Source organism: Microcaecilia unicolor, chromosome 10 (assembly GCF_901765095.1).
Source record: "Microcaecilia unicolor chromosome 10, aMicUni1.1, whole genome shotgun sequence".
NCBI lineage: Eukaryota > Metazoa > Chordata > Amphibia > Gymnophiona > Siphonopidae > Microcaecilia > Microcaecilia unicolor.
The window spans coordinates 99,623,943-99,651,905 of record NC_044040.1 but is presented as its reverse complement, the minus strand read 5'-3'; the positions used below and the strand labels follow the sequence as shown (position 1 = coordinate 99,651,905).

The 27,963-nt window shown below is 48.4% G+C and overlaps 1 protein-coding gene across 1 annotated transcript in view; it reads left to right on the top strand.

Annotated features, from left to right (window-relative positions):
- Positions 1-27,963, top strand: part of BRAF (B-Raf proto-oncogene, serine/threonine kinase) — a 1,688,602-nt gene that overhangs the window by 1,431,503 nt on the left and 229,136 nt on the right. The window contains exon 14 of the mRNA XM_030216338.1: positions 14,989-15,120. Coding sequence (XP_030072198.1) covers positions 14,989-15,120 — 132 coding nt within the window. The remainder of the gene's footprint in view (positions 1-14,988; positions 15,121-27,963) is intronic.

Below are 27,963 nucleotides of genomic sequence, written 5' to 3'. Positions count from 1 at the left end.
GGCATTGACTGTGCAGGATCGACAATCTGTACTATTCTGTCTGGTTTCATTTTACAATAAGTGAATTGATGTTCTAGTGCTCACTATAGTGCTTAAGATGCTTTCCTTTTCCTTGTGTGACTCGTAGAAATGACTGCTTATGGTATGGTAGAATTGCTCTATAGGTCGTGAGTGTTTTGTATTCTCGGTATGCCTAGTACTGGATTTGGGGGGGGGGGGGGGTGTTAAAAAATGGCCGGCCCCGGGTATCAACTACCCTAGCTACGCCACTGCTCCTGATGAAGGCATAGGCCACAGAGTTGCACAGAGGGATGGTATAAAGGGACAGAGAGCACACTGAGGAAGAGGGAAGGGAGTTTAGGTGTTGTAAGGGAGAGATAGAGGGTGTTAGGCTAGACAGGAACTACAAGAATGTGGGTAGGGAAATGTGTGGTCTACAGGACAAGGTCTGGGCAGAAGAGTATCTAGTTATAAGATAGGTAGGGTCTGAGCATGCACCAAAACACCAACCAGCAGCACAATGCACCATCTAATGCTCCAGGTAACAAAAGACAAGTTTCTAACCAATTGGGTGTGGGAGATTAGTGTCATCTGCTGGTGCACTGTTTATAGAACACATACTATACACTGGGATGCTGAGCACAACCTGTATCCACCCACTTTCACCCCATTCTCATCCTCTTTCATGGCTTGTAAATCTATATGGTGTAGAATTCTAAGTAAGTACTGTGGATTAAATAAATTTCCCCAGGGTGTGATAGAGTTGTAAATCTATGTGACATGTAGCACATGCATGATGACTTATGATGGTGCAGAATCACGCTTAGTGTGGAACTGCATTTGCCATGCCTAAATGACGTATTTATGCCCAACTATAACAGCACCTGTTATAGAAAGAGGGGATTAATGTAGGTGCATTTAAAAAAGGTTTGGATAAGTTCTGTGGAAAACCATTGCTTATTCCTGGGGTTAAGTAGCATAGAATCGTGCTACTTTTGGGGACTCTAAAGCAATAAAAAGGAGTGCTCCAACAGAGCAAAAGTGGTAGAAACCAAAAAATATGTAAGACATCTCAATAACTACACATATCTAAATTAATTTTAAATGTCCTGAAATTTCAAAAAGAAAAACTCTCTAAGACAAACGTAGCTTAGAAGCATCAAATAGCAGTTATATAGGTTATGAGATCTCCTATAGCTCACAGCTGTTCCAGATCTGCAGCACTTAAAACACATATTTTTTGGGACTCTGGCAGGGACTTGTGAGTTGGACTGGCTGCTACTTGACATAGAATACTGGGCTACTCAGACCCTTGGTCTGACCCAGATAGGCAGCCCTTCCAGGAGAGGTGGTAATGGTAAGCAAATTCAAAATTGTTTGGGATAGACACAGGAGATGCCTAAATATAAAGAGGATGGAAACAAAACATGGCTGTTGAGGTGTTACGTTGGGAAGAGTAATGGGAACTAGGGTTGAACAGGCTTCTATGTTTTATGTCATTCAAGTGGCAAAAGGCTGGTGAAGATTCAACAATTCCAGCACTGGGGGAACCAAGGCTGATGCTAGACAGACTTCTACGATCTGTGTTCCACAAATAGCAAATACAAAAGACAGGTGACGCTTCAACAACTCCAGTGCTGTAGATCACTTTTTTGGTCTAATGGTCTGTGTTCCGCACATGGCAAAAAAATGGTGAAGATTTGGCAACTCCAGCATTGGGGGAACCAAGACTGATGCTGGACAGACTTATTCGATCTGTGTCCCACAAATGGCAAAACACTGGTGAAGATTTGGTAGCTGAGGCACTAGGGGAACTGATGCTAATGCTGGACAGACTTCTACAGTCTGTGTCCCACATAGGACAAAAGACAGGTGAAGCTTCGACAGCTCCAGTGCTGTAGATAACATTTATTGTCATTTACTGCAAATGAAGGTGCTGTGCAGCTCATGGGGGAGGGGGAGACATCCTGACTGGTAGGTTGAATACTGTCATCCATACTTGGGTTTAATATTTGGTTAGTATCAAGACTCCATCATGTTTGGCTGCTTATATGTGGTTGGCATGGTGGGGACATGGCTACTTAAGACTCCAGAACGTATGAAAAACCTTTTTTTTATTGACAATAAATGTCAATCATCCATACATACCTACATACAATATAATTTTACCTTACTCAAACATTCATGTGCTCCAGCCATCCATCCATATTCGTAATAATAGTGCACAACTATATACACCTCTCACAAGATGTTACAGCTCATTATCAATCAATACAATATAGATATACCAATTTAGAACTTGTAAGTTTGATCAAAGCGTTCATGATCATCGCTGGTTCTATAAACTAGAACCTGCGTGTATTCTATACCAATTGTCCTGTATTTGGCTTAATACTGTGTTGCACCATATACGTATATTATAAAGATATTCTTCAGGCCACAATAGTGTTCCCAAATGATGACGAATGTCACTGAGAATATCCAAAAACCCCCAAATGGGTTGGCTGAGAACATTCATCCGTGCTTGAAAACTTCAAATCGCCGGTTCCCCGATGCTGATCGGCATTTCGTCTCCTTCCTCAGGAGGAACCAAAGCTGTAACAACATTATTGCACATCACCCACTACATACTCATATTAACTTTAAACTAGTTTTACAAATCAACATTTTAAAGTGTACTTACTAATAATACTATATCAGGCTGCTCGCCTACGTGGTAATCGGCCGGACTTCCGCCCAGGAATCGCACCACTAGAAACTGTTGTGCATCAGCCCCAAGATCGTGTGAGTTAAATACCCAGGGGCCCTTTACAGAAACGCACGCGCCGACAATTACGTCACACCCACTCAACCTCCAAATCGAGGACGTGCGGTGTTACCGTACCCCATGTGTAAATATATCGCTGCTCCAATAAAAGTAAACGAGCACTGATGTCCCCGCTCCTGTTAGTAGGTAAAATCTGGGACAACACAACACATTGGAGCTGATCAATAGTGTGATTATATCGCTGCCAATGGGACACCAGCGGATTCTCCCTTTTACCAAGTCGTATATTACTAACATGCTCTGCCAGGCGATTCTTTAACTGTCTCTTTGTATGGCCAATGTAGTATAATGCACATGGGCACCAAATACAATAAACAACACACTCACTAATACATGTAGTGTTCTGTCTTAAAAAGAATTGTCTGTCACTATGTGGGATATCAATCACGCTAGTGTCCACAGAGTAGCAGCAATACACACATTTACCACATGGGGAATGTCTACCCGTGTTATTGTATTGTTTGGAACGTTTGAGCAACTCCCCTATGTTGGCCTGCCGGGCATACGCCACCTTCGGTCGTTCCCTGAACTCTGAATGAACAGACAGAACGTGCCAGTATCTATGGATGATTGAAGAGAGAGCAGTGGGCATCAGTGCTCGTTTACTTTTATTGGAGCAGCGATATATTTACACATGGGGTACGGTAACACCGCACGGCCTCAATTTGGAGGTTGAGTGGGTGTGACGTAATTGTCGGCGCGTGCGTTTCTGTAAAGGGCCCCTGGGTATTTAACTCACACGATCTTGGGGCTGACGCACAACAGTTTCTAGTGGTGCGATTCCTGGGCGGAAGTCCGGCCGATTACCACGTAGGCGAGCAGCCTGATATAGTATTATTAGTAAGTACACTTTAAAATGTTGATTTGTAAAACTAGTTTAAAGTTAATATGAGTATGTAGTGGGTGATGTGCAATAATGTTGTTACAGCTTTGGTTCCTCCTGAGGAAGGAGACGAAATGCCGATCAGCATCGGGGAACCGGCGATTTGAAGTTTTCAAGCACAGATGAATGTTCTCAGCCAACCCATTTGGGGGTTTTTGGATATTCTCAGTGACATTCGTCATCATTTGGGAACACTATTGTGGCCTGAAGAATATCTTTATAATATACGTATATGGTGCAACACAGTATTAAGCCAAATACAGGACAATTGGTATAGAATACACGCAGGTTCTAGTTTATAGAACCAGCGATGATCATGAACGCTTTGATCAAACTTACAAGTTCTAAATTGGTATATCTATATTGTATTGATTGATAATGAGCTGTAACATCTTGTGAGAGGTGTATATAGTTGTGCACTATTATTACGAATATGGATGGATGGCTGGAGCACATGAATGTTTGAGTAAGGTAAAATTATATTGTATGTAGGTATGTATGGATGATTGACATTTATTGTCAATAAAAAAAAAGGTTTTTCATACGTTCTGGAGTCTTAAGTAGCCATGTGTTAATACTGACTCTGGTTGTGAAAGAAATCCCTATAGTTAAATAGTTGGATGGTGGGGACATGCCAACCAGTATTTAAGCATGGGTGGCTGTGGTCCACATGGAGTGGCAGGTGCAGCTCTGGCCATCTTGTTCGTCAGACTGGGGCCCTTTTACAAAGGTGCAGGAGGGCTAACAAGCAGGTATCGAGCACCCAATTGGCACTACTGCCAAGGTAGTGTGTGCGCCCGATGGTAATTCTGAGTTTGGCATGTGCCGAATCCCAAGGTAGAAAATAATTGTCTACCTCGGGGGCATTCCCAGCGGTAACCAGCAATGTGTCCACATTGGCGCATGCTGCATGGTTACCACATGGGTAGCGCGTGAGCCCTTACTAGTAGGTGAATGCATGCACTAGTTTTAATATTAGCACAGGCCCATTAAAAAGCCTTTCTCCCAGCTGCGGTAAAAAATGGCCCAGAGCGCACCTAAAAGACACGCCCACACTACCACAGACCACTTTTTACCATGACTCTATAAAAGGACTCCTTACTATGTTACTCTGTTACTTTGTTCTTATGTACCCTGGTAACACTGAGTGCTGTTGGTTCACCTCCTTCCATCAGGTTTTTGAGACATCTATTATATCTACCTCTTCATCTAGTGATATATACTCTAATTCTCCAATATTATTTTTATGCTTCTTAAGGCTACAGACTTTTCAAAGTGTGCTTTTTGTTTCAAGTTTATTAAAAGATTTACTATCCTGCCCATCAAGCGTGTGTCTAGGCAGCTAACAGTCTAAGCAAAAGGGGGGAGGGGAGGAAACAGAAATCACAAGTATAAACATAACAAAGTATCTACAAGCTGTTTAGCAGTCAACAGGGATAGTTTGCAATTTTTATTCTGCTCTTCCCTTAAAAGTTTCTGATTTACTTTTGCCTTGTTACAACCTCGACATTGGGATGCCCTAACTTTCCTGTTTTGTTAGAACTATTCAAATATACATCACTTCAAATCATGTACTCTTGAGCAACTGTCAGCTTTCCCACAGGTTCTAGTTTAAAAGTTGTTCTTTCTCTTTTTTAAATGTAAGCGCCAGCAGCCTGGTTTCATCCTGGTGAAGGTAGAAACCATGTTTACAGAATAGGCATCCCCTTCCCTAGAAGGTTGCCCAGTTCTTAACAAATCCAAATCCCTCATCCCTATACTATCATCTAGTGGTGTAGCTAGGTGGGGCCACGGGGGCTGGGCCCCCAAAACTTTCTTCTGGGCCCCTGGTTTTGCTGGCAGGGGTCCCCAACCCCTGCCAGCTGAGGCCTTCATCCAGCGCCGGTCTCCGGTGCTGCCACGTTGCCTGCCCTGCTCTCTCTTCACATCCGGCACACTCCTTTTAGTGAAACTGAGCATGCTCAATTTCACTCAAAGGAGCATGCAGGATGTGAGGGGAAGAGACGGGCAGGCAATGCGGCATTGCCGGAGACCGGTGCTGGATGAAGGCTTCAGCTGGCAGGGGTTGGGGACCCCCACCAGCCAAGGTAAGGCGGGGGGGGGGGGGGGGCTCTGGAGGTGCGGCACATCAAAATGTGCACCCCAACCTCAGGCTCTGGCCACCTCCCACCGCAAGGTCTGGCTACGCCCCTGCTATCATCTCATCATGCATTGTGACTCCAGAAATCTACTTGATTTTTCAGTCCTGCATATGGAACAGGGAGCACTTCTAAAAATGCTACCCTGGAGGTTCTGGATTTCAACTTTCTACTAAAATCCTAAATTCTGATTCCAGAAACTCTCTCCCACATTTTGCTATGACATAAGTACCCACATGTACCAAGACAGCTGACTCCTCCCCAACATTGTTTAAAATCTTATCTAGGTAATGCCTGAGATATGTTGCCTTCACCCAAGGCAGGCAAATGACTAAGCGATCCTCACATTCACCAGCCATCCAGCCATCTACATGCCTACTAATTGAATAGCTAGTGAAAATGATCATTCTAACCCTTCTGTCCTGGACAGAAAACCCTGGAGATACATATTTGATGTGAGAGAATATTGCATCCCCTGGAGCAGATCACTTCCTGCCACACCAAAGTGAGGCTTTCCTTTCTATGACCTTTTTTCTCCATGGCTGCACAGAGGTGGAACTTCTCCATTGCATCCCTCACAATCTCCTCTATATACCTTTCTTTATGCCTCAGCTCCTCCAAGTCTGCTATCCTAGCAACCAGAGATCAGACTTGTTCCCTAAGTACTAGGAGCTCTTTGCACCAAGTACACACATATGACCTCACCAACTGTGAGATAATAAAACATGTGACATTCAATACAAAAAAACTGGATAGCCCCCATCTCACTGCTGGACTCCTGCCTGCATCTTAGTATTAGTGAGTTGTTAATAAAATTGCTAGTGGAGTAGGAGTAGGTAAGTTAAGCCCCTTAAGATTACTAGTTAACTGAAACCTATCTGAAAGATCTTATTCCATAGTTATGTTCTTTTGATGCGCAGAGTGTGGCTAAACTCTCTTGAAAACTTAGAAAATATGCTATGAGTAAAGAATTTGCGTTTTTAAAATTTTCCTATTTATCGCTTGTTAGCTGCAGAAATTCTCCTGAAGAAGTACCTAAAGAAAGTTTTGCTTTGTGAGGATGTTGATTCTATGTCTTTTCTGAATTGCTATTATGTGTTTATTCCAAAGCCTAGGTTGGAAGACCAAGCAGGGTTGGAGTTCCATAATTTGACTGAATTTCTTGAGACTTCTCAAGACATCATCCAGATTAGGGCAACCCTGCTGGCGACCCTCCATATAGAGCAAGAAAAAGTGAAAATATTTAAGTTATATGTTTCTAAAAATGACATTCAATTTTGTGGTCAGTTGGTTCAAGTTTTCCCTGATGTGACTTCCAACTGCTTAGGAAACAATTTTTATTAGGCAGTGAGTGTAAGCCCTTGGAGCATCCTTTCTTCTCTAGTATTCATGTCGATGTCTTATTTCTTATCAGTCTCAGAGATATGTTTATCATGATCCTTCTCAACTGGAATAATTTTTGTTAGTTAAAGAAAAGGAAAAAGTGGAATCTAAGGCATAAAATTTATGGATCATTTAGGGGGTCTTTTACTAAAGCTTAGCTCGAGTTATCTGTAGCAGGGCCCATTTTATTCCTAGGAGCCCTTCTGCAGATAACTCGAGCTAAGCTTTAGTAAGAGTCTAAGAGACCCCCTTAATGAATATGATTTCTAATTAATAATCTTTTCTTGTAATTTTCATTTTTGCTCTCTAATACTGTGGGTTGGTTTATTTCTTGCTATTGTATAAGTTTGCAATTAACAAATAAAGATTCATTAAAAAAAATAAATAGTTTTATGCTATGCTACTGAATATATTTTAATTTCTCCGAGGACAAGCAGGCTGCTTGTTCTCACTGATGGGTGACGTCCACGGCAGCCCCTCCAATCGGAAACTTCTCTAGCAAAGTCCTTTGCTAGTCCTCGCGCGCCCGCGCACCGTGCATGCGCGGCCGTCTTCCCGCCCGAAACCGGCTCGAGCCGGCCAGTCTTCTTTTGTCCGCACTCGGTACGGTCGTGTTTCGCCGTGTCGAGCCCCGGAAAGTCGACCTCGCGCGTCCAAATTTATTTTTGACGTGTTTTTTTCTTCGGAAAAGTCTTAAAAGTGTCGGGAAGTGCTCCGGAACCCCCCCCCCCGGGTTTCGTGTCAACCCCTTCCCGTACTTCCAGCTTTTTGCCCCGATAAGTTTTCTTTCGTCGTCGGGGTAGGCCTCTTTTCGGCCTCGGTCGAGATTTTCTCCCTTAAAAATTTTTGGTGCTCTTTTTCCGTCATTTCGGATTTTGACTTCGCCGGCGTGATTTTTCCGCCCATGACATCGAAGCCTTCCAGCGGCTTCAAGAAGTGCACCCAGTGCGCCCGGATAATCTCGCTCACTGATCGACACTCGTCGTGTCTTCAGTGTCTGGGGGCCGAGCACCGCCCTCAGAACTGTAGTCTGTGTTCCCTGCTTCAAAGGCGGACTCAGGTAGCGAGATTAGCCCAGTGGAACGTGTTGTTCTCGGGCTCTTCGTCGCCATCGGCATCTTCGAGTGCATCGACGTCGTCAGCGTCCAGACCATCTTCCTCGGCCGCCACTGCATCGAGTGCATCGAGGCATCGGGCCTCTGCATCGGCGCCAAGGTATCGGGCGACTGCATCGACGTCGGTGGTATCGGGACCTCGTCGGCTGATGTCGTCGGACGGTGGTGCATCGTCAGGAGTGCAGGTGAGGGCTGTCCATTCCCCTGCTGGTGGCGGTGAGCCTTCGGGTGGGTCTCCTCCTACCCTGAGGGCTCCTGCGGTACAGCCCCCCCGAGACCGACCTCCTTCGGCCTCGGCCCCGAGGAAGCGACGGCTGGATTCTACGTCCTCCTCGTCGGTGCCGGGGAGCTCCGGTGACATGCTTCGGAAGAAGTCGAAGAAGCATCGACACCGGTCGCCTCCCCGCGTCGGCACCGAGAGCTCTGGGTCGCCGAGGGAGTCGGCACCCAGCAGGCATCGGCACCGAGAGGACCGCTCACCCTCTGTTCAGGAGGTGTCGATGCGCTCCACTCTGGACAGCCCGGAACAGCCTCCTCGCCCGGAACAGGTTCTGACGTCGACGCCTGCATCGACCTCTTTGCCTTTCTCTGCAGCCGCTCTGAACGAGAGCCTCCGGGCCGTTCTCCCAGAGATTCTGGGAGAGCTGTTGCGCCCTACCCCTCCGGTACCGGCGGTGCTTGCGCCTCCGGTACCGTCAAGCGTGGCGCCGGCTGGCCCATCGCCCGGGGTGAGGTCCCCGCGTGCGGTGCCGACTGCGGCCACCTCCCAGGAAGGCTCCCCGACTACGTCGGCGGAGGGAGCTTCGCCGATGCGGGCGAGGGAGTCTACCTCTCGACGCCCCCATCGTGGACGTGGCTCCACCGAGTCGAGCCGGGCGAGGTTGCAGACACAGGTTCGTGAACTTGTGTCTGACACCGAGGGTGAGGCCTCTTGGGAGGAAGAGGAAGACCCCAGATATTTCTCTGACGAGGAGTCTGAGGGTCTTCCTTCTGATCCCACTCCCTCTCCTGAAAGACAGCTTTCTCCTCCTGAGAGTCTGTCTTTTGCTTCCTTTGTCCGGGAGATGTCTACGGCCATCCCCTTCCCGGTGGTTGTGGAGGACGAGCCCAGGGCTGAAATGTTTGAGCTCCTGGACTATCCTTCTCCACCTAAGGAAGCGTCCACTGTTCCCTTGCACCATGTCCTAAAAAAGACATTGCTTGCGAACTGGACCAAGCCACTAAGTAATCCCCACATTCCCAAGAAGATCGAGTCCCAGTACCGGATCCATGGGGACCCAGAGCTGATGCGCACCCAGTTGCCTCACGACTCTGGAGTTGTGGATCTGGCCCTAAAGAAGGCTAAGAGTTCTAGGGAGCATGCTTCGGCGCCCCCGGGCAAAGACTCTAGAACCTTAGACTCCTTTGGGAGGAAGGCCTACCATTCTTCTATGCTCGTGGCCAAAATCCAGTCTTACCAGCTCTACACGAGCATACACATGCGGAACAATGTGCGGCAGTTGGCGGGCTTGGTTGATGCTCTTCCCCTTGAGCAAGCCAAGCCTTTTCAGGAGGTGGTCAGGCAGCTGAAGGCGTGCAGAAAATTCCTGGCCAGAGGGGTGTATGACACCTTTGATGTTGCGTCCAGGGCCGCTGCTCAAGGTGTGGTGATGCGCAGGCTCTCATGGCTGCGTGCCTCCGACCTGGAGAATAGACTCCAGCAGCGGATTGCGGACTCGCCTTGCCGTGCGGACAATATTTTTGGAGAGAAGGTCGAGCAGGTGGTAGAGCATCTCCACCAGCGGGACACCGCATTCGACAAGTTCTCCCGCCGGCAGCCTTCAGCCTCTACCTCTACAGGTAGAAGATTTTGTGGGGGAAGGAGGACTGTTCCCTACTCTTCTGGCAAGCGTAGGTACAATCCCCCTTCTCGACAGCCTGCGGCCCAGGCTAAGCCCCAGCGCGCTCGCTCTCGTCAGCAGCGTGCGCCTCAGCAAGGCCCCGTGGCTCCCCAGCAAAAGCAAGGGGCGAGCTTTTGACTGGCTCCAGCAGAGCATAGCCGACATCCAAGTATCGGTGCCGGGCGACCTGCCGGTCGGGGGGAGGTTGAAAGCTTTTCACCAAAGGTGGCCTCTCATAACCTCCGATCAGTGGGTTCTGCAAATAGTCCGGCAAGGATACACCCTCAATTTGGCTTCAAAACCTCCAAATTGTCCACCGGGAGCTCAATCTTACAGCTTCCAGCACAAGCAGGTACTTGCAGAGGAACTCTCCGCCCTTCTCAGCGCCAATGCGGTCGAGTCCGTGCCATCCGGGCAAGAAGGGCTGGGATTCTATTCCAGGTACTTCCTTGTGGAAAAGAAAACAGGGGGGATGCGTCCCATCCTAGACCTAAGGGCCCTGAACAAATATCTGGTCAAAGAAAAGTTCAGGATGCTTTCCCTGGGCACCCTACTTCCCATGATTCAGGAAAACGATTGGCTATGCTCTCTGGACTTGAAGGATGCCTACACACACATCCCGATACTGCCAGCTCACAGACAGTATCTGCGATTTCAGCTGGGCACACGTCACTTCCAGTACTGTGTGCTACCCTTTGGGCTCGCCTCTGCGCCCAGGGTGTTCACAAAGTGCCTGGCTGTAGTAGCAGCGGCACTTCGCAGGCTGAGGGTACACGTGTTCCCATATCTCGACGATTGGCTCGTGAAGAACACGTCCGAGGCAGGAGCCCTGCAGTCCATGCAGATGACTATTCGCCTCTTGGAGCTACTGGGGTTTGTGATAAATTACCCAAAGTCCCATCTTCTCCCATCACAGAGATTCGAATTCATAGGAGCTCTGCTGGATTCTCGGACGGCTCGCGCCTATCTCCCAGAAGCGAGAGCCAACAACTTGTTGTCCCTCGTCTCGCGGGTGCGAGCGTCCCAGCAGATCACAGCTCGGCAGATGTTGAGATTGCTGGGCCACATGGCCTCCACAGTTCATGTGACTCCCATGGCCCGCCTTCACATGAGATCTGCTCAATGGACCCTAGCTTCCCAGTGGTTTCAGGCTGCTGGGGATCTAGAAGACGTAATCCACCTGTCCACGAGTTTTCTCAAATCCCTGTATTGGTGGACGATTTGGTCCAATCTGACTCTGGGACGTCCCTTCCAAATTCCTCAGCCACAAAAAGTGCTGACCACGGATGCGTCTCTCCTGGGATGGGGAGCTCATGTCGATGGGCTTCACACCCAAGGAAGCTGGTCCCTCCAGGAACGCGGTCTACAGATCAATCTCCTGGAGTTGCGAGCGATCTGGAACGCTCTGAAGGCTTTCAGAGATCGGCTGTCCCACCAAATTATCCAAATTCAGACAGACAACCAGGTTGCCATGTACTATGTCAACAAGCAGGGGGGCACCGGATCTCGCCCCCTGTGTCAGGAAGCCGTCAGCATGTGGCTCTGGGCTCGCCGTCTCGGCATGGTGCTCCAAGCCACATATCTGGCAGGCGTAAACAACAGTCTGGCTGACAGACTGAGCAGGATTATGCAACCTCACGAGTGGTCGCTCAATTCCCGAGTGGTGCGCCAGATCTTCCAAGTGTGGGGCACCCCCTTGGTGGATCTCTTCGCATCTCGAGCGAACCACAAAGTCCCTCAGTTCTGTTCCAGGCTTCAGGCCCACGGCAGACTGGCATCGGATGCCTTCCTCCTGGACTGGGGGGAGGGCCTGCTGTATACTTATCCTCCCATTCCTCTGGTGGGGAAGACTTTGTTGAAACTCAAGCAAGACCGAGGCACCATGATTCTGATTGCTCCTTTTTGGCCGCGTCAGATCTGGTTCCCTCTTCTTCTGGAGTTATCCACAGAAGAACCGTGGAGATTGGAGTGTTTTCCGACCCTCATCACGCAGGACGAAGGGGCTCTTCTGCATCCCAGCCTCCGGTCCCTGGCTCTCACGGCCTGGATGTTGAGAGCGTAGACTTTGCCTCTTTGGGTCTGTCAGAGGGTGTCTCCCGCGTCTTGCTTGCTTCCAGGAAAGATTCCACTAAGAGGAGTTACTTCTTTCTATGGAGGAGGTTTGCCGTCTGGTGTGACAGCAAGGCCCTAGCTCCTCGCTCTTGTCCTACACAGACCCTGCTTGAATACCTTCTGCACTTGTCTGAGTCTGGTCTCAAGACCAACTCTGTAAGAGTTCACCTTAGCGCAATCAGTGCATACCATTACCATGTGGAAGGTAAGCCGATCTCGGGACAGCCTTTAGTTGTTCGCTTCATGAGAGGTTTGCTTTTGTCAAAGCCCCCTGTCAAGCCTCCTACAGTGTCATGGAATCTCAATGTCGTTCTCACCCAGCTGATGAAACCTCCTTTTGAGCCACTGAACTCCTGCCATCTGAAGTACTTGACCTGGAAGGTCATTTTCTTGGTGGCAGTTACTTCAGCTCGTAGAGTCAGTGAGCTTCAGGCCCTGGTAGCCCAGGCCCCTTACACCAAATTTCATCATAACAGAGTAGTCCTCCGCACTCACCCTAAGTTCTTGCCAAAGGTCGTGTCGGAGTTCCATCTGAACCAGTCAATTGTCTTGCCAACATTCTTTCCCCGTCCTCATTCCTGCCCTGCTGAACGTCAGCTGCACACATTGGACTGCAAGAGAGCATTGGCCTTCTATCTGGAGCGGACACAGCCCCACAGACAGTCCGCCCAATTGTTTGTTTCTTTTGATCCCAATAGGAGGGGAGTGGCTGTAGGGAAACGCACCATATCCAATTGGCTAGCAGATTGCATTTCCTTCACTTACGCCCAGGCGGGGCTGGCTCTTGAGGGTCATGTCACGGCTCATAATGTTAGAGCCATGGCTGCGTCGGTAGCCCACTTGAAGTCAGCCTCTATTGAAGAAATTTGCAAAGCTGCGACGTGGTCATCTGTCCACACATTCACATCTCATTACTGCCTGCAGCAGGATACCCGACGCGACAGTCGGTTCGGGCAGTCAGTTCTTCAGAACCTGTTTGGGCTTTAGGATCCAACTCCACCCCCCGAGGGCCCTGTTTGTTCTGTTCCAGGCTGCACTCTCAGTTAGTTGGTAAATTTTTTAGGTCAATCTCAGTTATGTCCTCGCCGTTGTGAGGCCCAATTGACCATGGTTGTTGTTTTGAGTGAGCCTGGGGGCTAGGGATACCCCATCAGTGAGAACAAGCAGCCTGCTTGTCCTCGGAGAAAGCGAATGCTACATACCTGTAGAAGGTATTCTCCGAGGACAGCAGGCTGATTGTTCTCACAAACCCGCCTGCCTCCCCTTTGGAGTTGTGTCTTCCCTTGAAGTGTATTGTCTTGCTACATACTGGACTGGCCGGCTCGAGCCGGTTTCGGGCGGGAAGACGGCCGCGCATGCGCGGTGCGCGCGGGAGCGCGAGGACTAGCAAAGGACTTTGCTAGAGAAGTTTCCGATTGGAGGGGCTGCCGTGGACGTCACCCATCAGTGAGAACAATCAGCCTGCTGTCCTCGGAGAATACCTTCTACAGGTATGTAGCATTCGCTTTATGTCATTTTAGGTTTCCCTCCAGAACCTAAAAGTACTGTCCAGTCGATAGTCAAAGCAATTTAAGCGGGCAAGAGAAGCTCCTTCCCACTTAAATCACCTGAGGCTGCCTAACCTCCATATTCAGGGGCACTAAACCGGGCAGTGTCACTGAAAATCGCCTATGACCGCCCATAAAAAAATAGGCAGGTCAGGGTCAGTACAGGTGGCGGCATTATGGAGGAGCTCTGGGTTATGAGGCTTTCAGTATTCAGTGCTGCCACCTGTATAGCAAAGCAGCCAAATTTAGGACAGCTCAAAAGCTTGTCTTAAATTAGCTCACTTAACTACGTGGGTGTCAGCATTGAATGTTGGGCTGGCACCCGGATAACTTTGATTTTATGAAGCATTAGCAAGCATTATTGGGAGGTAGTATGTACTACTGTCACCATGCCCACAGAAATAACATGAGCATGACAGCAGTACACACTAATGTTCATAAACATGGCCCTAAGTCTAACTGGTCAAATGTTGACCAACAAAGTTTAGGAGAATTTTGGGATGGTTTTCTTTTCCACTCAGCAGTTATTTGAAAATAGACCTTTAAGGAGTTATGTAGATGCCACTTTTTTTCTGGAACACGACTTTGCATAATGCTGCATAACTCAAAATGAAATAATATTCAACGTTATTTTTAATGCAGGTGTTCTCAGTGAGGAACCCAAACAGGTTTTGTTTTCAAGATCTCTACAATGACTATTCTTCATGTGTATTTGCATGCGTATGGTCCATAAATAAGGCATATCTACATAGCTTGGTTGTCTTTAAAACTAGTCCTTTTCTTAGCCCTGGAGGACCAAAATTGAGGATTACTGATTTAAAGCCATATACTAGGGAAAATGGTTAGCACTGGGAGGAGGAGGAGGAGTTCTCAGTTTGATTTTTTTCACAATCATTGTGCTGGAATGATTTATAGGACTGCCTGAGAATATGCTCAAGATGTGTTGTAAATATAATTTTATTGAAGTTATCATTTTAGTCATGCCAAAGCTTTTGTATCTAGTAATTGGTATAAACTAAAAATTCAATTATTTTTTTATTTGTTGACATTCAAGAATGAATAATCTGTAATAAAGAATAATTTTCTTTCTGTACTTTTCACAGGCCCCAGAGGTAATTAGGATGCAAGACAAGAATCCATATAGTTTTCAGTCGGATGTATATGCATTTGGCATTGTCTTGTATGAACTGATGACTGGACAGTTACCGTATTCAAACATCAACAACAGAGACCAGGTAGACAGCTGTGATTTAATTATGGAGAAGCAGACAATTCACTGAAAGAAAAATTTAAAAACCCTCTTGCCTACAATTTGCTATAATTCAAGTATATTGCCATTTAAAAGGCTGGACTAAAGACTTAGGGGTCAATATTCAATGTTCGGCATTAAGTGTTTTGCTGACTGCTGCTGGCGTTATGCCTGGAAATTCAATGCCAAGCCATGACCAGGCTTCGGCATTCGATTTACAGGTTTCCGGAGCCAGCTAAACTGTAGCCAGTTAAGTGCAATATTCAGCGCTTAACCAGCTATGGGGCACTGTATAAAAATAGGAGCGAATTTTATGTGGCCCTATTTATGCTTTGACCTTGGCTGGTTAAGGGACCTTTTACTATGCTGCGGTAAAAGGGGCACTGCGCTAGCGGCAGCAACTGTTTTTGCCAGGCGCCAGGGCCTCTTTAACTGCAGTGGGTAAAAAGCCCCAAAAAAGAAATGGCTGCAGTAAGTTTGCACTTGCCACATGGCCATTTCGGAGGGGAGCACTTACCGTCACCCATTGAGGTGGCGGTAAGGACTCCTGCACTAACCCAGCAGTAATTGGGCAGTGTGTGGCACTGCACGATTACTGCCAGGTATCTCCTGCACTACAAAATCAGGTCTGATTTTCTACAGCGCTGGAAATGGTGCACACTGGGGATGGAACTACCATCCACACCCAAGTTGGGCCAGCGGTAGTTCCAGGTTGCCACATGGCAATCCTTTAGTAAAATGGCCCCTCAGTGTTGAATATTGACACTTAACCGGCCAAGTGACAACTCTGCCCCCGGAACACCCCTAAAATAGCTGGTTTTGTTGTAGGTGCTAACCGTTCATTTGTAGCAATGCTATCCAGTTAAGGGGGTCTTTTACTAAGCCGTGGGAGCGTTTTTAGCTCACGATAGAAACCAGCTGACGGTAAACACCGAGACACCCATAGAAATTTAATGGGCATCTCGGTATTTACTACTAGCTGATTTCTACTGCAAGCTAAAAACGCTACCATGATTTAGTAAAAGACCCCCTAAGTATGCCGAAAATGACTAGTTAGCACCAAACAAAAGATTTAACTGGCCAGGAGCTATTTCGACTGTTTAAATTGCTTTGAATATTGACCCCTTGGATTTTTTCCCATTCTTAAAGATATGTTAAACAGAAAAGAACAATCTGGAAAACATACATTGTAAGATATTATAGAGCATTGAAAAAATACATTTTAATTGTATTACAAATACATAAAAACACTTAGGGGGTCTTTTACTAAAGCTTAGCTCGAGTTATCTGCAGCAGGGCCCGTAGGAATAAAATGGGCCCTACTGCAGATAACTCGAGCTAAGCTTTAGTAAAAGACCCCCTTATTCAAATTCAATAATGGGTTGTCACAAAAGTAAGAACAGTGCTTTGATAAAACAGAATAGTTAATCAGCTGTCCAGTATAAGTTTGTCATAATTAATTCCACCATTCATTAAGAGGCACTTCCATAGCGTCCCACAGATTAATCCAGAGACTTGTGGGTTATGTCCCTCTACCAGCAGGTGGTGATAGAGAGAACTTCAGAGGTTTACTATGTGTGGTCATGTGCAGCCACCTTAACTTCAGTATTGTCTCTATCTAGTAGGTGGATGGTCATAACTGTGCAGCTCTGGATTGATTGTTTCCTGGCCTGGTCCCCTGGGTCTAATTGAGCTTCTGGGGTCTGAGGTGTCCCAGTCCTGGGTGCACACCTGGTGCTGCCAGGTCCCTCCCTTCCTCCCCCATTGCTCCCTCCTCTTTGCCTGACCAGAGTTTGTGGCTCTTACCTTCGACATGATTGATCATGGAATACTACTTCATATACTAGAATACTTCGGAGTCGGAGACCCAGTCCTCAAGTGGTTCGAGGGGTTCCTTACCACCAGATCCTACCAAGTAATAACAGATTCCGAAGATCACCCCCATGGATACCAGAATGCGGAGTTCCTCAAGGATCCCCCCTATCACCAACCATCTTCAACCTAATGATGTTACCTTTAGCCAAACTTTTAGCCGATCAAAACCTTAACCCTCACATATATGCAGATGATGTCACGATCTACATCCCATTCAATCACAATCTAAACAAAATCACCAACGAGATCAACCAATACTTCAGAACCATGCACAGCTGGGCAGACTCATTCCAACTAAAACTCAACGCAGAAAAAACTCAATGCCTAGTACTCACCTCTCAATACAACACAAACAATTACTCCACTATAACCACACCATACTGCACCCTTCCTATATCAGAAAACCTGAAGATTCTGGGAGTTACCATTGATCGAAACCTCACTCTCGATACCCACGTGAAGAACATAACGAAAAAGATGTTCTATTCGATGTGGAAACTCAAAAGAGTTAAGCCTTTCTTCCCGAGAAATATTTTCCGTACCTTGGTGCAATCTATGGTAATTAGTCACCTGGATTACTGTAACACTCTATACGCTGGCTGCAAAGAACAGACTATTAAGAAACTCCAAACAGCCCAAAACACCGCAGCCAGACTCATATTTGGAAAGTCCAAATACGAAAGCGCGAAACTCTTAAGAGAGAAACTTCACTGGCTTCAACTCAAGGAACGTATCGAATTCAAGATCTGCACGATCGTACACAAGATCATTCACGCAGATGCCCCACTATACATGTTTAACCTTGTGGACCTACCGCCCAGAAATGCCAAGAGATCAGCCCGCAAATTCCTCATTCTGAACTTCCCCAGCTGCAAAGGACTTAAATATAAGCAGGCTTACGCCACCACCTTCTTCTACAGAAGTACACAGTTATGGAATGGGTTACCCCCAGCCCTAAAAACTATGGACAATCTAAGCAACTTTCGCAAATCTCTGAAGACGCATCTCTTCAATAGAGCCTACAAAAAGAACCCATAAAGTCACAAATCACCTCCTAAACTATCCAACCTAACACCATCTTCCCTAACCCCTCATCCATCTTCTGTTTACTTTTGATTGTATCCAATATCCTGTCATGACTTTGTCATAACTATACTCTGTAAGCTACATTGAGCCTGCAAATAGGTGGGAAAATGTGGGGTACAAATGCAATAAATAATAATAATAGTAATAATACTCTCCTGACTTTAAAAAGAGTCTGAAGTTTCTTTTGCTCCGGCGTCCTCTCCTGCCTTAAAAAAAATGTTGTTTGAGCACTGTTAAAAAAGAAAAAGAAAGAAACAACTACTCAGACTGATTTCGTCCAGCGCAGCAAGCTGATGCTGGTTTGCAGTACCGGCTGAGGGGTGTGAGGACCTTATAAATAGCCCCCAAATAACCTGAGATCTTATACAAAAAGAACTTATGAAACCAGATTTGGTGAAACAGTTCTTTTTTTTTTTTTGTAATCTTTTTATTAATAACAAGCAGAGCATATTAATACAAACACTTGACCAATACACGTAAAATTCAAACTGTAGTATTAGCTTATTATCAACATCTAGTTACTCATTACAGATTATTCCTTTATACAAGATATACACTCCTTGCGGTCTCATTAAACAGATCTAAACAATCTTAATGCTCTTTTTCTGAGGTGCCCAGCCCCCTACCCCCCCACCCATTCCCCGTCTAGGACTTGTTTTACGTAACATACTTGACCCTGACACAGAACCAGCACTAAAAGTACTGTGGAAAGGGCGATTTGGAATGCACTCCAAGCACCTCTTCCAAGTGTTGGTATATTCCTTAGATGTCTTACTCGCCAGGTTCTCTATTCTTCGAATCTCCCACTCAGCCATCTGACGCATATGTCCATACCATTGATCGATTGGCGGTGGGCTTTGGCTTATCCAGTGTTGTAGTATCACCTTTCTGGCTAACAACAAGGCCAGCAGAATATATTGACAGCCACTGTCGGCTAGCCCCTGTTCTTGCAGTTCTTTATCTGAACCCATTAACAGAATACCATATGTCCACTCATACGATCCCTGGACTGCTGTTTCTAATATTTCCACCACCCTGGGCCAATATTCTTGGAGTGTGCTACACTCCAAGTGTCCCGTCCGTGGCCGTGACAACCCTCAGACTTACCCTGTTTCTGGGAGTCAGTGTCTGTGCTGGCTTCTGCTTGTCTCTGTGTCTGTGTCTGTCTTAGGTTCTCTCTGGCTCTGTGTGCTGATTGCCCTACTGAACCTCACCTGTGTGGGCTATGCCTCTTCCAAGATGGCTGCCGCCTCTTCCTCTCTGCCAGTATCCAAGATGGCTCCCGCTGTTCCTTCCTAGGGGCTGACTGCTTTGTGTGTCAAGCCTCTGTTTGGTTGCAAGGTGATTGCTGCAGCTGTAGCTCTGGTGTTGATGGGCTTTATTAGTCACTTGGAGACTACAGTCCTGGCCTTTGCATCTCATCTAAAGGTCCTGGTGTATAGAGTGCTCTGTACACAGTTTCAGTGTTTGCTCTGTGTGAGTTTCTATGTTTGTTTAGACTAGCCAGCTTAGGCACTGTGTGGCGTGTAGCCTGTGTATAGCTTTGCTAGTGTTCTATGTTTGTTCAGACTAGCTAGCTTAGGCACCGTGTGGCTTGTAGCCTGTGTATAGCTTTGCTAGTGTTCTATGTTTGTTCAGACTAGCTAGCTTAGGCACCGTGTGGCTTGTAGCCTGTGCATAGCTCTGCTAGTTCTCTGTGTTTGTTTCCAGTGCATGACTAGCCAGCTTAGGCACTGTCTGGCTTGTAGCCTGTGCATAGCTTTGCTAGTGCTCTGTGTTTGTTCCTAGTGTAGACTAGCCAGCTTAGGCACCGTCTGGCTTGTAGCCTGTGCATAGCTCTGCTAGTTCTCTGTGTTTGTTTCCAGTGCATGACTAGTTAGCTTAGGCACCGTCTGGCTTGTAGCCTGTGCATAGCTCTGCTAGTTCTCTGCGTTGTTCCTAGTGTTAGACTAGCTGCCCTTGCTAGCCACTATCCCAAGACTGTGTTTGTTCCTAGTGTTAGACTAGCCGCCCTTGCTAGCCACTATCCCAAGACTGTGTTTGTTCCTAGTGTTAGACTAGCCGCCCTTGCTAGCCAACTCCAGAGGCTGTAGCTAGCCGTCCTTGCTAGCCAACTCCAGAGACTGTACCCTCTTCAGCTAGCCGTCCTTGCTAGCCAACTCCAGAGGCTGTATCCTCTTCAGCTAGCCGTCCTTGCTAGCCAACTCTAGAGGCTGTATCCTCTTTAGCTAGCCGTCCTTGCTAGCCAACTCTAGAGGCTGTATCCTCTTCAGCTAGCCGTCCTTGCTAGCCAACTCCAGAGGCTGTATCCTCTTCAGCTAGCCGTCCTTGCTAGCCAACTCCAGAGGCTGTATCCTCTTCAGCTAGCCGTCCTTGCTAGCCAACTCCAGAGACTGTATCCTCTTCAGCTAGCCGTCCTTGCTAGCCAACTCCAGAGGCTGTATCCTCTTCAGCTAGCCGTCCTTGCTAGCCAACTCCAGAGGCTGTATCCTCTTCAGCTAGCCGTCCTTGCTAGCCAACTCCAGAGACTGTATCCTCTTCAGCTAGCCGTCCTTGCTAGCCAACTCCAGAGACTGTATCCTCTTCAGCTAGCCGTCCTTGCTAGCCAACTCCAGAGGCTGTATCCTCTTCAGCTAGCCGTCCTTGCTAGCCAACTCCAGAGACTGTATCCTCTTCAGCTAGCCGTCCTTGCTAGCCAACTCCAGAGGCTGTATCCTCTTCAGCTAGCCGTCCTTGCTAGCCAACTCCAGAGACTGTGTTGTCTTCAGCTAGCCGTCCTTGCTAGCCACCTCCCAAGATTGTGTCCTCAGCAGCTAGCCGTCCTTGCTAGCCACCTCCAGAGATTGTGTCCTCTTCAGCTAGCCGTCCTCGCTAGCCACCTTCAGAGGCTGTGTTCCAGCCCAGCGGGTTTCACTCCTGTATGTTCCAGTCCAGTGGGGCCACTCCAGTGTGTCCAGTCCAGTGGGCCCCACTCCAGTTCGCACCCGTCCGGTGCGTTCCAGTTCCGAGTGTTCCGGTGTAGAACTCCAGTCCGGAGTTCCGGTCCAGTCTTGTTCCCTCTCTACCTGGAAGGTGATTTTGCCTGCCACTGCCGCTCCACGGTAGTGGCCTATGGACTCACAAACCCCGCGCTCCCGGGGAAGAAGCCTGAAGGTATGCCAAGGTCCTCGAGAGCGCGGCAAGCGCGAGAGACGCGACAGGATGCAAAGGCCATGAGTTCGGCAAGATCATCCGTCCAGGTGGGCTTCATGCCCATAAGTTCGTGCCCTACGGACAATCCGAGGGGAACTTCTAATTTTTTTTTTGATTCCAAGGACAGCCTAGTTTCTTTTTTGGATCCCTATTTAGGGCTGTGGGAGTACCGAGAGGATTTCAAGGACTGCCCAGTTTCTTTTTTAGATCAGTCTATCAACCCAATTTTTTCTGTGAATCGTTTTGTGATCCTCCGCGACTACCGGAAGGGACTTTTGTCTGATCCAACCCTGAGAGATACTTTTGAAGCGGCGGCTGAGAGAAAGCGTCTCCAGGGGTGTGGGGTCCGCCATAGCCCAGTTTCGGATACTGATCCTTTGATGGAGGTTTACAGATATCGCCACAAACTTCTTGCGGAGCCAGCCCTGTGGGATACTCTAGAAGCGGAGGCTGAACGAATACGCTGTGGAAGCCCCACGCTAGGGGCTCCCCAGCGGGTGGTACCGAAGAATCGGGGTGCCCCTCGCAGGTCAGTTCCTGCTCGGGATGTCAAGTCCAGCCAAGCTCCTAAGCCACTGAGTCCAGTCCAGGGGATGCTTCATACTGAACCTCCAATCCCAGTCCAAGTAACGTGGAAGCTTAAGTCTCCGAGGCCAGTCCGAGGAAGGCGTTCGATGGAGCCTCGGATTCCTATGCAAGTGGCGCTCCAGGTCGAGCCTCCAGTCCTCGTTCAAGTGGCACGCCCCTTGAAGTCTCCGAGTCCAGTCCGAGGGAAGCTTTCGATGGAGCCTCAGATTCCTATGCAAGTGGTGCTTCGGGTCGAGCCTCCAGTCCTCCTTCAAGTGGCACGCCCTGTGAAGCCTCCGAGTCCAGTCCGAGGGAGGCCTTCGAGGGAGCCTCAGATTCCTGTGCAAGTGGCGCTTCGGGTCAAGTCTCCGGTTCTTGTTCAAGTGACCCGTCCAGTCAAGCCACTGAGTCCAGTTCGAGGGGGGCTTCTAACCAAGTCTCCGGTGCCAGTCCACAGGGTGGTTCAGGTGGCACTTCCGCTTCCAGTCTTGAGGGCACCTCCAATCAAGCTCCGAAGGCCAGTTCGAGGGGCACTTCAGATCGAGCCTCCGATCCCTGTCCAAAGGGTGTGTTCTGCCAAGCCTCAGTTAAAGTTCCGTCCCTGCCAGGAGGCAGAGGGCGTCGCGAGTTGCAAGTCCAGTCAAGATGCTGAGTCTGGATCGAGTTGCAAGTCCAGTCAAGATGCTGAGTCTGGACCGAGTTGCAAGTCCAGTCAAGATGCTGAGTCTGGATCGAGTTGCAAGTCCAGTCAAGATGCTGAATCTGCACCGAGTGCAGAGGTCAGCCAAGATATTGAGTCTGCTCTTGAGGATGAGATGACGTTCCAAGAGGACTGTGATAGACCTTGTGTTGATTCAGCCTGGGAGAAGACCTCCGAAGCAATAGCTGAGAGAAGGTGTGTTCAACGGCTTGGGGCCCGGAGAAACCCATTTTCTGCATTTCAGCCTGCTAGCATGCTCTGGGGATACCAGGGCCGTCTCTTCTTGAACCCTGCTCGGCGGACGCCGCCTGAAGCTAATGTTAGAGAGACGTCCCAGTCCGGCCAGAGGGGTGCGTCCAGCCCTGCAGCTGAATCTCTTCCAAGTTCAAGTTCTAACCAAGAGGCTGAGTCCGGGTCCAGTTCCAGGTCTGACCAAGAGGTTGAGGTCGCCCTAAGTTCCAGTGTCCGGCAGGAGGCTGACTTTCTGCTGAGTTCCCGTTCCAGTCAGGCTCCTGAATCCAGTTCCAGTCAAGGGGTTGAGGCCAGTCCGGGCTCCTATCCCGGCTCCGTGTTGGATGCCAACCCGGGGGCTAGTTCCAGATCCATTTCTGTTCAGACTTCTAGCTCCTGTCAAGATGGGAATGCCACTTCGAGCCTCAGCCCAGCTTCTGATGTCAGCTGGGGTAGTGACTCCAGCCCTGTTCCTGTCATTTCATGGATTTGCCAAGAGGTTCAGGACATTGTGGGTTCCCTCAGGGGAGGGTTACTTTTGAATTGTGTTCCTCTTGATGCATCCATGTTCCTGAGGTTGCCCGTGGTGACTCGAAGGAGCTTCCTGGTCACAAGTTCTACTTTTGTCTGCCAGTTTTGAACTTCATTGTGACTTCCCGCCCAGTGATCTATGTCTGGCTTTTGAGACCTATCAGGAAGTTTCACCATAGTTACCCCTGGATACCGGACCGCCTCCGGGAGACCGAGAGGGGGGTCTTGAGGAGGGGATACTGTCCCATCCGTGGCCGTGACAACCCTCAGACTTACCCTGTTTCTGGGAGTCAGTGTCTGTGCTGGCTTCTGCTTGTCTCTGTGTCTGTGTCTGTCTTAGGTTCTCTCTGGCTCTGTGTGCTGATTGCCCTACTGAACCTCACCTGTGTGGGCTATGCCTCTTCCAAGATGGCTGCCGCCTCTTCCTCTCTGCCAGTATCCAAGATGGCTCCCGCTGTTCCTTCCTAGGGGCTGACTGCTTTGTGTGTCAAGCCTCTGTTTGGTTGCAAGGTGATTGCTGCAGCTGTAGCTCTGGTGTTGATGGGCTTTATTAGTCACTTGGAGACTACAGTCCTGGCCTTTGCATCTCATCTAAAGGTCCTGGTGTATAGAGTGCTCTGTACACAGTTTCAGTGTTTGCTCTGTGTGAGTTTCTATGTTTGTTTAGACTAGCCAGCTTAGGCACCGTGTGGCGTGTAGCCTGTGTATAGCTTTGCTAGTGTTCTATGTTTGTTCAGACTAGCTAGCTTAGGCACCGTGTGGCTTGTAGCCTGTGTATAGCTTTGCTAGTGTTCTATGTTTGTTCAGACTAGCTAGCTTAGGCACCGTGTGGCTTGTAGCCTGTGTATAGCTTTGCTAGTGTTCTATGTTTGTTCAGACTAGCTAGCTTAGGCACCGTGTGGCTTGTAGCCTGTGCATAGCTCTGCTAGTTCTCTGTGTTTGTTTCCAGTGCATGACTAGCCAGCTTAGGCACCGTCTGGCTTGTAGCCTGTGCATAGCTTTGCTAGTGCTCTGTGTTTGTTCCTAGTGTAGACTAGCCAGCTTAGGCACCGTCTGGCTTGTAGCCTGTGCATAGCTCTGCTAGTTCTCTGCGTTGTTCCTAGTGTTAGACTAGCCGCCCTTGCTAGCCACTATCCCAAGACTGTGTTTGTTCCTAGTGTTAGACTAGCCGCCCTTGCTAGCCACTTTCCCAAGACTGTGTTTGTTCCTAGTGTTAGACTAGCCGCCCTTGCTAGCCACTATCCCAAGACTGTGTTTGTTCCTAGTGTTAGACTAGCCGCCCTTGCTAGCCACTATCCCAAGACTGTGTTTGTTCCTAGTGTTAGACTAGCTGCCCTTGCTAGCCAACTCCAGAGGCGGTATCCTCTTCAGCTAGCCGTCCTTGCTAGCCAACTCCAGAGGCTGTAGCTAGCCGTCCTTGCTAGCCAACTCCAGAGACTGTACCCTCTTCAGCTAGCCGTCCTTGCTAGCCAACTCCAGAGGCTATATCCTCTTCAGCTAGCCGTCCTTGCTAGCCAACTCCAGAGACTGTATCCTCTTCAGCTAGCCGTCCTTGCTAGCCAACTCCAGAGACTGTATCCTCTTCAGCTAGCCGTCCTTGCTAGCCAACTCCAGAGGCTGTATCCTCTTCAGCTAGCCGTCCTTGCTAGCCAACTCCAGAGGCTGTATCCTCTTCAGCTAGCCGTCCTTGCTAGCCAACTCCAGAGACTGTATCCTCTCCAGCTAGCCGTCCTTGCTAGCCACCTCCAGAGATTGTGTTCTCTTCAGCTAGCCGTCCTTGCTAGCCACCTCCAGAGACTGTGTTGTCTTCAGCTAGCCGTCCTTGCTAGCCACCTCCCAAGATTGTGTCCTCTGCAGCTAGCCGTCCTTGCTAGCCACCTCCAGAGATTGTGTTCTCTTCAGCTAGCCGTCCTTGCTAGCCACCTCCAGAGATTGTGTCCTCTTCAGCTAACCGTCCTCGCTAGCCACCTTCAGAGGCTGTGTTCCAGCCCAGCGGGTTTCACTCCTGTATGTTCCAGTCCAGTGGGGCCACTCCAGTGTGTCCAGTCCAGTGGGCCCCACTCCAGTGCGCACCCGTCCGGTGCGTTCCAGTTCCGAGTGTTCCGGTGTAGAACTCCAGTCCGGAGTTCCGGTCCAGTCTTGTTCCCTCTCTACCTGGAAGGTGATTTTGCCTGCCACTGCCGCTCCACGGTAGTGGCCTATGGACTCACAAACCCCGCGCTCCCGGGGAAGAAGCCTGAAGGTATGCCAAGGTCCTCGAGAGCGCGGCAAGCGCGAGAGACGCGACACCAAGAACTGATTAAGGATGTTACACTTACTACACGTGTCCGTGTCCCACAGACCCATTGCCTTCCCCTTTCTTCTAGTAATGTATGCATTGTGCAGCACTTTTTATTGAATCTCGTGTAACCCCACATTCGGCGTAACCTTAAAGGCCAACTCATAGCATCTAGACAGTTCACATTCTAAAACCTCTCTCCCCAAACGTGTACTCTATTCCTCCTGTTGTGCTCTGAAAAACCCTAAGGGTTTACGTTCCCTACCCTCCCTATACCACAGGGATAGTGAGTTTTGCGCCCCCGGTACAGCCATAAACCAATGGTCCAAAGCCGTAAAAGAAGAGCAACTCCCACTCCGGCCTCTCAGGGCCGCCAAGTAATGTCTCAACTGTAAAAATGAGTAAAAACATTTTTGAGGAAGTTTCCAAGCCTTCTGACATTCAGAAAAAGTTGGACATTTGCCCTTTCCAGCTTCGATTACTTGTCCAATATATCTGCAGTCCCCCTTTGACCAAAGCGTGAATAGGGACCCTGATTGGCTTGCTTTGAACTCTGGATTGCGTAAAACTTCCACAAACGGTGATGTACCCCTTGTCCCTCCTAATCTAATATGCCACCATTCCCAGGCCTTTTTCAATGGCCGCGCCAGAGCGGATATCTTGTGCTTACCCCTGCAGTGAAACCCATTGAATACTGAGATGTCTGCCCCTCTATCCTCCCAAATCCCCTCAGGTGCAAATTTAAAATGTCCTGTATGAATTTCATGGATCCATCTCATAAGAGCAGCTACATTGTACAGGTGTAAATCTGGCAAACCTACACCCCCCCCTTGGTACGATCGCTTATCAACTTGTTGTAACCTATTCGCGCCCTCTTGGCCCCCCATATAAAAGATGTAATAATACTCTTATAGATTGATTCATCTTTCTGCAAAACCCACAGTGGCATCATTTGTAATGAGTATAAAATTTTCAGGAGTAACACCATCTTCGTTAATGCCACCCGCCCCAGAAATGATATAGGTAAATCTCTCCATCTACTACATAAAGCCTTAATATTATTGTCACGTTCACTAAACAGGAACTGGGTTTGTGAGCCCTTGGGCCACTGCCGAGGAGCAGCAGTGACAGGCAAAACCACCCCACACCAGAAGCAAGGCAGAACAGACGTACCGGCAAATCCAGGCTAGGTCTCTGGCGGTCAGCCAGCAAGCAGAAGACAGGTGGTAAGCAAAACAAAGTCCAGGTCCAGGCAAAGGTTCAAAAGGCAGGCAGCAAGCAAAGCAAAGTCCAGGATCAGGCAAGGTTCAAAAGGCAGGAAACCAGCAAACACAGAAACAGGTCCAGACAAAGTCTCTCAGGCAGAAGTGCACAAGCACCCACAAACCAGGGCCTAAGACGCAATGCAAAGGCAAAGCAGCCAGGTTTCAGAATGGCTAATAAGCCCAGCAGCACCTGGAGCTCAGCTGCAACCATCACCAGGAAACTACGGGTGCTGTGTAGGTTCAATCCAAGCAAGCAAGTCTGGCAGCCCGGAAGATCCAGACTGGACTGGGCTGAAATCTGGAACGGGTGACAGTCCACAGCAGCCACCGGTTCTGGCCACCAGAGGGCGAGGTGAGCACAGACGTAACAATTATCCAGTTTTTCCAGAACATTTTTTGTATACATTATATCAACATCCATATGCAGGTGTATCCCCAAATACTTTAATGGCCCTTTTGCCCATGTAAAAGGGAACTCATTCTGTTGCTGACATCTACAGTTGTTCGATAACGCCATAGCCTCGGATTTGTCAAAATTAATTTGAAGTCCTGAAAAGCTGCCAAATTTTTGTATCAATTGCACCAATATTGGAATCCCCTCAGACACCCATTCCAAAAATATCAACATGTCATCAGCAAATAAGTTGATTTTGTACTCCTGTTTCCCTACCTGAATACCCCTGAGCCCCTTGGACTGCCGTATTTTGCACGCTAACGGCTCTAATGCTAAAACGAATAACATAGGGGATAGCGGGCAACCCTGTCTTGTTCCCCTCTCCAGTCGGAATGAATCTGTAAGGCTTCCATTAATTAAAATTTGTGCTGTTGGAGCCTTATACAAAGCCCTTATCCCCGCCAAGAACTCCCCAAATATACCAAATTGAGGCAATACCCAAAACAAATAGTCCCATAGCACCTTGTCAAATGCTTTTTCAGCATCCAGGCTGGTAATTATAGCATCTCCATCTTTCCCATGTGTCTCCTGCATCACCCTGAGTACCCGCAGGATGTTGGTGGAGGCGTATCTCCCTGGTACGAAACCTGTTTGATCTCCCTGCACCAGCACTGGCAATATCTTGCCTAACCTGGCCGCCATAATGCTTG